The following is a 12449-nucleotide window of genomic DNA, read 5'->3' on the forward strand; positions in this document are numbered from 1 at the left end:
AATTGAAAAATCCACTGTCTGCCTGCTAGTCCCACACAGGTGCCCAACAAAGCAGCTCAAACTTTACTTGGCCAAAACGGATGGAATTTCCCCTCAAAAGTCTGCCTTGCACACCAACCCCAGGCCTAACATTTCCCCCAACTCATCCTGCCAGATGCTCAGGTCAAAACCCCAGGAGCTGTCTTGATGCCCTTGTCTTCAGCCACAACCCTGTCAGCTCTACCCCACGTGTCCCGATCTGTCCACCCCTTCACCGTCCCTAGGCTCAGCGGCCAGCACCTCTTGCCTCTTTGTACAAGTCTCTGAACCAGTGTCCCTACTTCCACTCTCGTTCTGCCCAAGCCTTTTCTCCACACCAAGTGATCTTTTCAAAACTGGAAATCAGATCTTATTGCATCTCTGCTCAAAACCCACCAGGGCTTCCCATAAAGGCCCTTGTCTGCCAACCCAACTCAACTAGGCCCCCGTCCGCCTCCCAAATCTCTCCTTCCGCTGTCCCACCACTGTGCTCACCTTCTTCACAGAACTATTCCAGGAATTAAACGAGACAATGTTTGTAAAACAGCACAGTGGCCCAGAATGAGGCCCCCATAAATATTAGCTGTGGTTATTATTAGCTCTCGGGTCCTTGTCTGCCCGCGTCTCCCCACTCCCTCACGCAGCACCCAGCGCTGTGCACGCAGGAGGTCCATGACAAGCATTAGTTGAACAAAAAAGTGGAAGTGCAAAGGGAATCATTAAGAACCTGGGAACAGGGGGGCAGAGGCGACTATGTGAGAACAGTAACTTGAAGCTGAGCAAAAGGGAAGGAGAAAAAGTACCAAGTACACACACATGCAAACACACACGGCCCAGGTCACCCACCACTGGGGCGGCGCTGCTGAGAGAGGCGGCTAGAATTGATGGCAACAAGGGCGCTCATCCTGCTAAGTGGATGGGTGTGGGCTCTGGTCCTACAAGCTGTGAGGCAGGGGCAGGGGAGACGGCACTCAGCACCTGGCTTCCTGCCTCGGCCCCTCGCCACCCCAAGGGTGCTCCCTCCCCAGCTACAGCCTTCTCCGCTCAGCTTCACGGCAGCCTGACTTCCGGTACTTCCCTCTGCTTTTATGCTGTTTTTGTTTTAAACTGTTCCTTTTAATTTTTATATTAAGTGAACGTGTACAGATAAAAGAAGTGATGACATTTTGGAATAAAAAAACCTTCGGTGGTGATAAGGAAAGCATAAACCATAGTCATCACCAATTTCCAAACACTTCTCATTTACAAAGTGCTTTGATTTTATAAAGTGTGTGTATTATCTATTGTTCTCAAATTTGGCTGAACACTAGAATCCCCTGAGGAGCTCTTGTTTCACCTCTGGAGATTCTCATTTAATTGGTCTCGGGCATACTTTGAGCACTGGGATTTTTTAAAAGTTCCCAGTGATTACAATATGCAGCAAAGACACATACCACCAGATGCTAACCACCACCTTGCAGAGTGTCAAAGCACCACTTACCGATGACAAAACCAGCTTAAGAGGGACTGAGACTCATCCAACATCGCCCAGGCCCGGAAGTGGCCTTGCCAGGGTTGGAGACCAGAGCTCCCGAGTTGCCGGGGTGCTGGGGGGAGGAGAGCCTCACCTTACAGCAGGAGTGCTGGCAGCAGAGGGCGGGCAGGTCGCGGTCGGGCGCCAGGGGGCTGACACACACGGGGCAGTGGTCGGGGCGTGCGGGGGCGGCCTGGGCCTGCGGCACGCGCAGCCCGGCCGCCAGCAGCAGCGGCTCAGGGTCATCGCTGTAGCTCTGCAGCAGCTGCTCGGCGCCCCAGTGGGAATGAGCCAGGAGGTGCTGTGCCACGTCGGGCTCCAGGTTCAACGTCTCCTGCACCTGCCGCACCGTCTGCTCCATCAACCCTTCCACCTCCCGGGGGCTCATGGTGCGGCCCGCGGGCAGCTGGAGGGAAGCCAGGGCAGCCACGGCTTCTGGGCTTGAGAGAGACAGAGGTCAGTGGTCAGTCTCACTGCCCTGCTTATCCAACCCGCTGGCTGGAGCCCACCCTGGCCCCCCGGTCCCCACTTGTGCATCTTCGTCCACACTTGCTGAACCAGCCTGAGGATCACCACCCACTGTCAGAGCACAGCCTCCACAGAGCGTCTGCAGTATGTGGGGTGGGGCTGGCAGTCAGTGACTGAAGCACTACTGGAATCTAGTGGGCAGGGGTCACGGTGCTGACTGACCTGCAGTGGATGGGACGATCACACTCAGATCCCTCCCCAAATTCTCCCAGCGTGTCCAGTGAGAGAAAGTCCACAGCCTCATTCCTCAACGTGTGGGCTGTGGACCAGCAGCCTAAGTGTCACGGGGAGCTCCAGTGAATTTGAAAATGTGTGCGAGTGGAAGTTTGAGAAAGATGACTCTAGAAAACTCGCATTTACACAGTCTGAACAGCCGGCGTAAAAGCAGAACAACTCCTGGTGAACTGGAACTGAGGTAAAGAGCTTTAGGGTGCCAGCTAGCTAGCGGAGTCCTATGGCAAATTCCTCTGGAGAACAGACTTCCTGAAAACTATTCATAGAATTTGTATATTTCACTAAGCAGAGTGCATAGTTAGTACTCGATATGTGTCTGCCTAGTATTTCAATTCTGCTTAGAACGAAAGACATCCAGAAAGGAGTTTATGAGTCTTGGACTCCTACCTAAGGAGTCTGGGGACAGCAAGGCCCCTGCGTGGGACGGAAGCAAAAGGGGTGATGATGCTGGGAGTGGGGATGAGGACTAGTATCTCTCATCAGGGACAGGGAAAATGGCGCTAGACAAAGAAAGAAATGACATGTTTTTGTTCTGGCAGCCTGGCTTTGGCACTATGACCCCTCCCATGTCACTGCGGTGCCATTCGTCCTGGGGGGCCCTGCAGCAGGGGGCACGGGGCTACCTTATCTTGGAGGTCTCAGAGGTCTGGCTGCCGAAGAAGGGGATCTCTGCCTGGCCCCGGCAGGGCCCTGAGGGCTCTGGGGTGGCGTACGTGAGGATCTGGGGCCAGTCATCCCGCCGTTCCACATAGCCCTGGCCCAGGAGGTGAAGAATGCAAGAGAGGACATCCGTGCTGGTACAGGCCACACCCCCGGCAATGGCACGGCCCAGGCTTCCAGGGGGATTTGGACCCTTGTGCCAGGCCTCCAGAACCTGGATGGGAGGTGAGGAAACAGGTGGGCTGTGGTTACCCAGAGCAGCCAGCCTCCAGCTTTGCCACTTACTGCCTGACTGTGGATCAGTTACTAACTCATGCCTCATTTTTCTTATCTGTTAAATGGGGATAATAATAATAGTAGTAATACCAACACCACCAATCTCATTGTATTTCTGTGTAGATTAAATGACTTAATCATGGAAACTCTTAAGAATAGAGCCTGGCACACGGTCAGCACTCATGTCTGGTCTCCACCTTCTAACTTCCCATCAGGAATAGAAAAACCAGATGGGAATGTCACCTACCTTCCCCGTGATGCCCTCTGCCCCCCACTCCACCCCCAAGCATGACTCCCTCCCCTTCCCCCAACCATCAGGGTCCCCTGTGCCTACCAGACACACCAGCTGGTCAATGTGGAGGCCCTTCTCCCCATGGGCTTTGAGAATACGGACAAGAAGACAGCTCAGGAGGTTCCTCTTCTGTTCCAGGGTCCGGCCTTCATCCTTCTCCACGTTCAGGTATGTCTGGGGAGGCAGCAGCCACAGGGCCTCCCCACGGGGCTGGAGCCCAGGCTCCCGGAGACGCAGCACACCTGGAACCCGCTCCCAGTCAGTGCCCAAAGAGGGGAAGGGACAGACGAGTGAGGGCAAAGGGGGCTCCATTCTCATCCCCTCTATCTCCCCCACCCGGAGAGCCCACCCCTGGGAGCAGGGGCTCAGCCCAGCCCCACCACCTTGGACCTACCCCTAGGTGGGAAGTCCTGGCCCTCCTGCAGGGTCAAAGGGCCGCTGTCTGAGGTGAGGGGCAGGAGGGCCTGGAGCAGCAGCTCGGGGCTGAGGCCAGAATTCTTCAGCAAAGCCTCTACTGACACCTCCTGGGCCGGAGAAACAGGGCCAGTCAGGAGCGGACGGTCAAGGCAAAGGAAAAGGAGGAGGGAAAGAAGGTGGGCCAGAGTTGAGGAAAACAGTGACAGACGAAGCGAAGGAGAGAGAGGCCGAGGAGCTGAGGCACCTCTGTCTGGTTGAAATGCAGCAGCAGCCACATCTGCACGGTGGACACGTGCAGCGTCTGGTCCGCGAACTGCAGCTCCGCCCGGCCCAGCCACGTCCACTGCAGTCGCCGGTGTGGCCCCACGTCCAAGGCCGGATGGTTCTGACCTGGGAGAGTGTCGAGGGAAGAAGTGGAGACAACAGGGCAAATGAGGGGTCAGGGCTGAGGCGAGCGTGCAGCATTCACCAGGCTCCGCTAGTCTCTGTGGGGAGCAGGGCCCAGCACTCACAAATACATGCCTCATCCAGCGTCCCGAGCACAGCCCCTCTGTGTCTGCGAGCCCACCCTGTGCCCAGCCCTGTGCCCGGTGAGCTCCACAGCAGAAACAGCAGAGAGGAGAGCTGGGCTTTGCTCCCAGGGAACTCGACAGTTTTAGAGATCTGCTAGGCTGAGTCTCTGCCACCCGCTGTGAGCCTGGGGTGTTTGCTCAGACTAGAAAGCAAGGATGCTGTCACGAGGAGAAGGTACCAAAAGGAACCAGACTGGGAGGTGCTCTCTGGCCCAAGATGGGACAATGTGAATGTCAAAAAAAAAAACAAAAACAACACACACACCTGTGATGGACTGAAAAACGTGAAATGTTTTAAAAGCCATGAGTTCATGATATCTTTTATTTTTCAAAGACCTCATGGGTATCTTTGGATGAAGCTAGAGAACCAATACATTATTTTGAAAAGTGGTTAAAAAAGAGGGAGAGGAAAAGAGAATCAAGCCTTTCCTGTATAAATGGACCTTCCAGGCAACCAAAAAGCTGATGAGAGAAAGGTTCTCTCTACAGACAAGAGCCTTCTGGCTAACACATGGAGAGAGGATGAGAGTAGAATGTCACTAGCTCCTAACCCTAATGGTAATGAGAATGAATGTCTAGCGAACAGCTGATGGGAAATTCTATATAATGTATAGATTGGACAGATGATGCTGAAATCCACTTTAACATCACACAGGAAGACATGTACTGAAGGAAGTACATGATACCACCTATGACATGTCCTTGCCTGAGAAAATCAACCCAGAATCTAAATAAGCTCCTACATCTCAACACCTAAATATCGGTCTTTAGGAAAGGAGGCGACAGAGGACCATGCTAGAGGACACTCGGTAGACATAATCCAGCCTGTGGACAGCTCTGGACAACCAGCCAGCCCTCCACAAACAACCGCAAGAGGGGAGGGAAACTGAGGCAGGGATCATACACTGAGGGAGACGGGAGATAGAACTCACCAAACGCAAAAGGGGGCTTCATTCGGATCCTCAATAGGCCAAAAAACCCATAAAAAACTCTAAAAAGCTCAAGATAATTAGGGAAATATGAATACTGACTGTATATCTGATAATAGTAGGAACTACTACTAATTTCTGTAAGTTTGATAATTATAGAATCCTGGCTTTTAAAAGGAATCTTTATCTGAGGGGTGGGGAAAGTGGGTGGGATACATACAGATGAAGCAAAATTGGCCATGAACTGATATATGGTGATACACTGAAGTTTATTCTGTCTGCTTTTTGGTATGTCAAAATTTCTCACAATAAAAAGATTTTCTAAATGAAGATGAAAATAAGCCATTCTAAAATAAAAACTGATCAAAGTTTTCTAGCAATATTTCATCAATTAAGAAACTTCTAAATAATGTACTTTAGGAGGAAAACTGAATTCAGAAAGAAGGATCAAGGTACAAAAGGAACGGTGACCAAAGCAACTAGTATGATGGCGAATCCAAACTGAATAAAACAATAACAATAATCACCAGCTGGGAGAGAAACAAAGATGGGGATCAGACTGGAATTAACATTTTCTATGGTCCTTCCATTTTTCAGGGAGATGGGAGGTGACATTAACAAGTTAAACTTACATTAAAAATATAAGAGCAATCAACTATAGAAACAGAATGCATAACTTCCAAAACTGATAGAGACAAAAAGGAATTTTTTAAAAATCCAAAATAATAGAATGCACAAAAACCCAGGGCAGAATCACATCTGTTAGTGTTCTACTGAACTTTCTTGCTTTAACTGTATGTTTTACATACTCCTGTATATATTAAATAACTAAAATTTAAAATTATAAGAAAAGTAAACCAAAAATAAAAGTCAAATGTTATTACTTATAATAACTAGACAAAAATTGATAATTCAAAAAGAGAGATTAGAAAACAGGTTCTAGGTATTAATATTTTAAATAAAGACATGTCTAAAATATAAAAAGAAGTCAAAATTAAAAGTACAATAAGGAAATTCCCTGGAGGTCCAGTGGTTAGGACTCACTGATTTCACTGCCAGGGCCCAGTTCAATCCCTGGTTGGGGAACTAAGACCCTGCAAGCTGCAAGGGTGGCTAAAAAAAATCGTAAAATGCTACTAGGGGAATTCTGATGACAGTAGAATACTGGCAGGCTTTAAAGTATACTGCCAACAGATTGCTTATTAATAGTAGCAGGGGAAAAAATATTAACTGTACAGTGGAAAAATCAAACTGCCTCTTGACCAGGCTATCAAAATTAACATTACTAACAAGGAGCGGGTGGTAATCCTGTGCTTCCATGTATACTATCCTAGGAAGATATAACATCACTTAGTACTCTGGCCAGGAATGTGCAACGTGAATCCAGAAATACATAAGCTTAAAAGGAGGAATTAGGGAATTTTAAAGGATTATATCTCCTTTAAAATTGTGTCAGTATCACAAAAGACAAAGAAAGCCTGTGGAACTGCTCCAGATTAAAGGAGACTAGAGACACGACAACTAAACCAACAGGTGCTCCTGAACCGGATCCTCTCCAGGACTAAAAAAAAAAAAAAAAGACATTATGGAGTAATTGACAAAACTGGAATATGGAAACTAGATTAAAAGTATTATATGAATGTTAAATATTTGAAAGTAATAAATGGAGTGCTGGTTTCATAAAAGAACATTTTACTCTTAGGAAATGTATATTATTTAGGGGCAAAGAGCCAACATATACGCGATGGTTCATGAAAAAAGTATACATACATATACATTTATAGACGTGTATATGTACACAAAGAGCAAATTTAAAAAGCAAATGGAGCAAAATGTTAACAACAGGTAAACTTGGACGAAGCGTTTATGAGGACTTCCCTGATGGTCCAGTGATTGAGAATCTGCCTGTCAATGCAGAGGACACGGGTTCAATCCCTGGTCTGGGAAGATTCCATATGCCGTGGGGCAAACAAGCCATAACTACTGAGCCCACACGTGGCAAGTACTGAAGCCCTCGTGCCTAGAGCCTTTGCTTCACGATGAGAAGAGCCACCACAATGAACAGCCTGCATGCCGGAACTGGAGAGCAGGCCCTACTCACTGCAACTAGAGGAAGCCTGTGCACGGCAACACAGGTCCAGCGCAGCCTAACATACACACACTGAAAAAGAAAAGAGTTTCCGAGTGCTCTTTATACTATTCTCACAATTTTTTTCTGTATTATTTCCAAATTAAACAATTTTCAAGTAAAAGGACAACTGAATCTTATACTTAAAATGGCTAAAATGCCAAAGTATGCTAGTCATATTTTACCACAATAAGAGAGACCTCAAATAATGATCAAGCCAAAAGAAAACAGTAAAAGGATAGAAATAGACATACTAGAAAGATACCAATCAAAGAAAGCTGGTACACCATTAATACCAGATAAAAACAGACCTTAAGAGAAAAAACTTCACTAGAAAGAAAGATGGTCATTTCATTACAATAAGGCTTAACCGACCATGAAGATTCTAAATCTACAGAGTCCTCTATGTGGTAGCCACTCACCACATGTGGCTATTTAACATTAAACTCTAAAGTACATAAAATTAAATACTGAGTTCCTCAGTCACACTAGTCCCATTTCAAGTGCTCAATAGACATGAATGGCTGTCATTTTTGACAGCACAGAAAAGAACTTTTCCATCATTGCGGAAAGTTCTATTATTATTGCTATATAAAGTTCTATCTATTATTATCTACTGTTAAATGATTTTAACCTTGTATCTGATAACATAATCAAAAAATATATAAAGTAAAACTGACGTGACTGGAAGTTTAAAACTTCACTATTGTAATGGTAAATTTTAGCATACTTCTCTAGGTAATAAATCAAGCAAACAAAAATAAGTAAGGATAGAGATTTGTACAACACAATTAACAAGGTCAATTTAGAGGAATAAATAGAATCCTATATCCAACGGTTGAAGAGTACACATTCTTCTTCATCACACACAGAACACTTATAAAATCTGATCACCTACTAGGCCATGAAATAAGACTCACTCAATGCAAAGATTCAGAATCACAGAAATCACCTTCTTTGGCCACAGGGAATGAAGGTTAAAATCTAAAGCAAAAGATGACTAAGCAAAAAAAAAAACCCAAGTTTGGAAACTTAAAAATATATAATATACTTCCAGAAAACTAATAAATCAAAGAAACAAAATAGAAGTTAGAAAACTCTTAGAACTAAACAATTATCAAGTACTACAGGATAAAAACTTATGTGACGTCCCAAATATCCATAATTCATGCAGTGGAACGTGAATCAGCAACGCAAAAGAACAAAGTTAATGATGCAACTGGCAACCTGAAAAACTCCCACAGACACTACGTCCCGTGAGAGAAATCAGACGCTGCAGGATACATGTTCTGTGATTCCATCTGTATGATGTTTAAATTAGAGGCAGAAACCTACGATGAAAAGGGAGAATAGTAACTTCTCCTGGAAGAAGATACTGACTAGAAAGGGGACATGAAGGAGGAAGCCTTCTGTTGTGCTGGCAACATTCTATGTCTTGATCAGGCAGGGGGGCTACTTACAGGAGGGCATACGGATATAAATTTCATTAAGCTATAATTAAGATTTGTGTACTTTGTTGAATACTAACTCTACCTCAATTAAAAAAAAAAAACTCTTCAAAACAAAAACCAAGAACTTACTGAATGCAGCTAAAGCAATGTTGATAGGAAATGAACAGCCTTATATACTTTCATTTGAAAACCAGAAGTCTGAAAAGACTAAAAATGAAATAAGCATGCAACTTAAAGTTAAAAAAGGAAAAACAGAGCAAGTTCATATAAAGGTGAAGAAAATCAGAAAGAAATTAATGAAGATCTAACCCACACTTCTCCACCCTTCCTTCCCTAGCGATGCTTCTATCCAGAGACCACTTTGCTTCCTATCTATACATTCCTGTCCAAAGAGCCTCTCTCCTCCTCCTCTCTGAGATGCCACCCCAACTCTCACCCCAATCTCCAACTGCCTGTCCCTATCTCCTCACTCTGGTTGTAGAAACTGGAGAAGCGGTCAAGGGCATCACAGAATTCTGTGGGAAGGCACTTTCTGGGATGGTACAGGTAGCAGAGAGGGGAGACCGGCCAGCAGCGTGGTGACAGGACCAGTACAGAGACTGTTGGACTTGGATCTTCGATAAAGAGCTCCTTCTCGGCCTCCTCTTCCTCCTGAGAGACAGAAGGATTCCAAGGGCTCTTGGGCTCCCTTCTTTGGTCCAGACTCTCCTGCTCGCCTATTCTCCCACTCTTTCCCTTGCTCTTACCTCCTCTTCTTCCAGGCCCTGTTCCTCCTCGTCCTCCTGCTCCAAGAACAGCTTGTCCAGCTGCTGGAGCTGGTACACGTGGAACTGGCGCTGCAGCTCCTCCGAGGTGCTCAGGCTCCGCAACATCTGCTGGGGGAGGCGGTTGGGGAAACAAAGGCCGATCTGCTCCAGCACGGCCCCCTCCAGCCAGCTCGAGCCCAAGCTCAGGAGACGGTCCGCCATGTAGTGCCTGCAGCGTGCACAGCCCAGGCCGAGCCTCAATGTGGGCGCTCGGCAGGGCCTCCCGCTCCAGAACACAGGTCCCCCTGTTGCAGCCTGCCTCATCCTCCCCCTCCCCAGGGCCACGGCCATCTCTGCATCTTAACCTCACCTCCCCACTGCACCTCCCTTGCCTTCCCTCTAAGACGCAGGTCTCCCCCACCCTCAGACTCTAGGCCTCGCACACCCTGCCTCTCCAGATCCGCACTCACTGGTAGAAGTGCTCAAAAGTCGTGGCGAGCTCCAGGCCAGAGAGGACCATGATGGGCTCCAGGTGCCACTGGAGCCGCCCCAGCACTTCCACTCCAGGGGTTCCACCCATCAGGCCACTCTGGATCTGCTGGTCAATGTGCCGGGCGAACTGCTCACTCATCTGGGGGCAACGGAAAGGGCGGGAGCAAACCATGAAGAGGGAGCAGAGTTTCGGGGGTGGTGGGAGGAAGCAGATGAAAGGGCAGAGCAGAAGGAGCCCGGGAGGCCGCTGGGCCCTGCACTCACGTGGGCAGTGGTGAGAAAAGACTGCTGCAGCAAGGCGCCAGAGAAGCCGCTGCGCAGGGCCAGTGTGAAGGCCGCCCGGGGCCCGAAGAGCTCCAAGCCTGCCCTCTGCAAGCGCTCGTAGAGTTTACAGTAGCGGGGCACGAAGTCCGGGGCCCTCCAGGCCGCAGCCAGGAACGTGCTGACCTGAGGAGATGGGAAATCGCAGCCCAGGGGCCGCCCAGCAGCCTCGGCCCTGCCCCGACGTCAGCCCCGCTGCCTACCTGCTCCTGCACCACACTCAGCCAGCACTGCGTTATGTTCCTCAGGCTGCTGCTGGGAAGGACGGGGGAAGGCCCAGGGCTCCGGTCCCGAGCCTTACTGCTCTTGCTGGCTGCGGACACAGAGGGCAAAGGAACAGGCTCATCTCAGCCGCTGGGTGAGTCCCAGCGTCCGGTGAACTCAGCCCCGGGAAGGCCCATGGCAAAGCAGAAAGGAAGAATAAAACCCAGGAGAGGAACCAGACAGCGCCGCCGCCGGCTTCTTCATTCAGCCGGCCGCGGCTGGGACTCACGTGGCCGGGCGGATGGCTCAGGAGACGGTCCGGGAGGAGGCTCCACGTGTACCAGCAAGTGGCAGAGGCGACGCACACGGGAGGCAAAGGACGCGGCTCGACCACGGGGGTTCCGAGAGCTCTCCCTCTGCTCCAAGTACTGATCCAGCAGCCACCCCAGGGAGCTCACCCCTTCCGCGTCTACAAGAAGACAGGTCAGGCGTCCATGGGGGACGGAGTGGAGAACCCGGAAAGCAGAGGGGAGAGGCGACTGCACGGAAAGGATCTGGGGGCGGCAGGGCCCTAGTCCTCCCCTCACCAAGGTCTGCTTCCGCTGGAGTCTGGGGACGTGGGGACAGGGTCGGGGTGGGGAGGATTTAAACACCAGAGTCCCAGGGAGCAGTCCCTGGGGCAGGGAGGGGAGGACACTGAGGTGACAGGCCTTCGGGGACAGAAACCAAGAGAGCCAAGAGCACTGACTCAGGTCAGCCCTGGGGATGATTACAAGGAGCAGGTTAGTGGGGCCGCGGTGGAGGCGGTTACCCGGGCAGGTGATGTTCTGCACCAGGGGGCTGACCAGGGCCTCCCAGCAGGTCTTGCCCAGCGCCTGGGCAGCCTCTTCATCAGGGAGGAAGTGATCTGCAAAATTCTGCTCGTGACGCAAAACCCTGTTCAGTCTGGGACAAAGAATGTCTGGTCAAGGATTAAAGACGTCCCCAGGCCTCCACCCACCTGCACTCAACTCTCAATCGCCTGCCCGGATGAGCTGGTCCTTCACCCTGCCCCCCACCACACACTTCTGGTCTCTGCTCGGCTCCCTCCTCCGGCTGCTGCTTGATCCTTCAAACGCCGCTCCCCTCCTGCCCCCACTAACCGTATCTCCTTGGCTGCACCCTGCCCACCTACCTGGGACAGAGCTGGAGGAGGCGCTTGCGGTCCTCCGCAATGTCCCGGCTCCAGGCTTGGGCCCGAATGGTGTAGAAGAGACACGTACGGCGACACAGCTGCTCTCGGAACAGCGGCCAGAAAGTGGGCTTGGGGCCGAGGACCTCCACACCCCGGACCCGGGTGTCAATGCCGCCCTGCAAGGGGCACAGTTCTCACCCACTCGGCTCCCTGGAGGCACTCCCGCCTCTCTGGAACTCAGCAGGCTCCTGGGCCACACAGGGCAAGCAGACAGAGGAGGACCCTTGATCTAAGCCTGGCCCCCGAACACTGGAGAACCAGCCGCTAGGGAGATCCTTTGCTTCCTCCTGGACCCTGTGCCCCCCAGTCCCCCACCCCACCTGCTGGCAACGCTTTATGCGGATCTGGATGATGGGCCAGACGCGGCTCAGGTTCTCCAGGAGGACCACCCGGCTGGCGGAGGGCATCACATTCACCTGGCGGGGTGGGGGCAA

At 50.2% G+C, this 12449-nt stretch overlaps 1 protein-coding gene across 1 annotated transcript in view; it reads right to left on the reverse strand.

Moving 5' to 3' along the window:
* CUL9 (cullin 9) overlaps positions 1 to 12449 on the reverse strand; it is a 37573-nt gene that overhangs the window by 5556 nt on the left and 19568 nt on the right. Inside the window, 14 exon segments of the mRNA XM_010863239.1 lie at positions 1626 to 1971; positions 2917 to 3167; positions 3564 to 3763; positions 3916 to 4045; positions 4183 to 4328; positions 9489 to 9669; positions 9765 to 9993; positions 10235 to 10395; positions 10521 to 10703; positions 10781 to 10890; positions 11071 to 11250; positions 11593 to 11726; positions 11956 to 12131; positions 12336 to 12431. Coding sequence (XP_010861541.1) covers positions 1626 to 1971; positions 2917 to 3167; positions 3564 to 3763; positions 3916 to 4045; positions 4183 to 4328; positions 9489 to 9669; positions 9765 to 9993; positions 10235 to 10395; positions 10521 to 10703; positions 10781 to 10890; positions 11071 to 11250; positions 11593 to 11726; positions 11956 to 12131; positions 12336 to 12431 — 2523 coding nt within the window.

Source organism: Bison bison, unplaced genomic scaffold, assembly GCF_000754665.1.
Source record: "Bison bison bison isolate TAMUID 2011002044 unplaced genomic scaffold, Bison_UMD1.0 scf7180017864487, whole genome shotgun sequence".
Taxonomy (NCBI): Eukaryota; Metazoa; Chordata; class Mammalia; order Artiodactyla; family Bovidae; genus Bison; species Bison bison.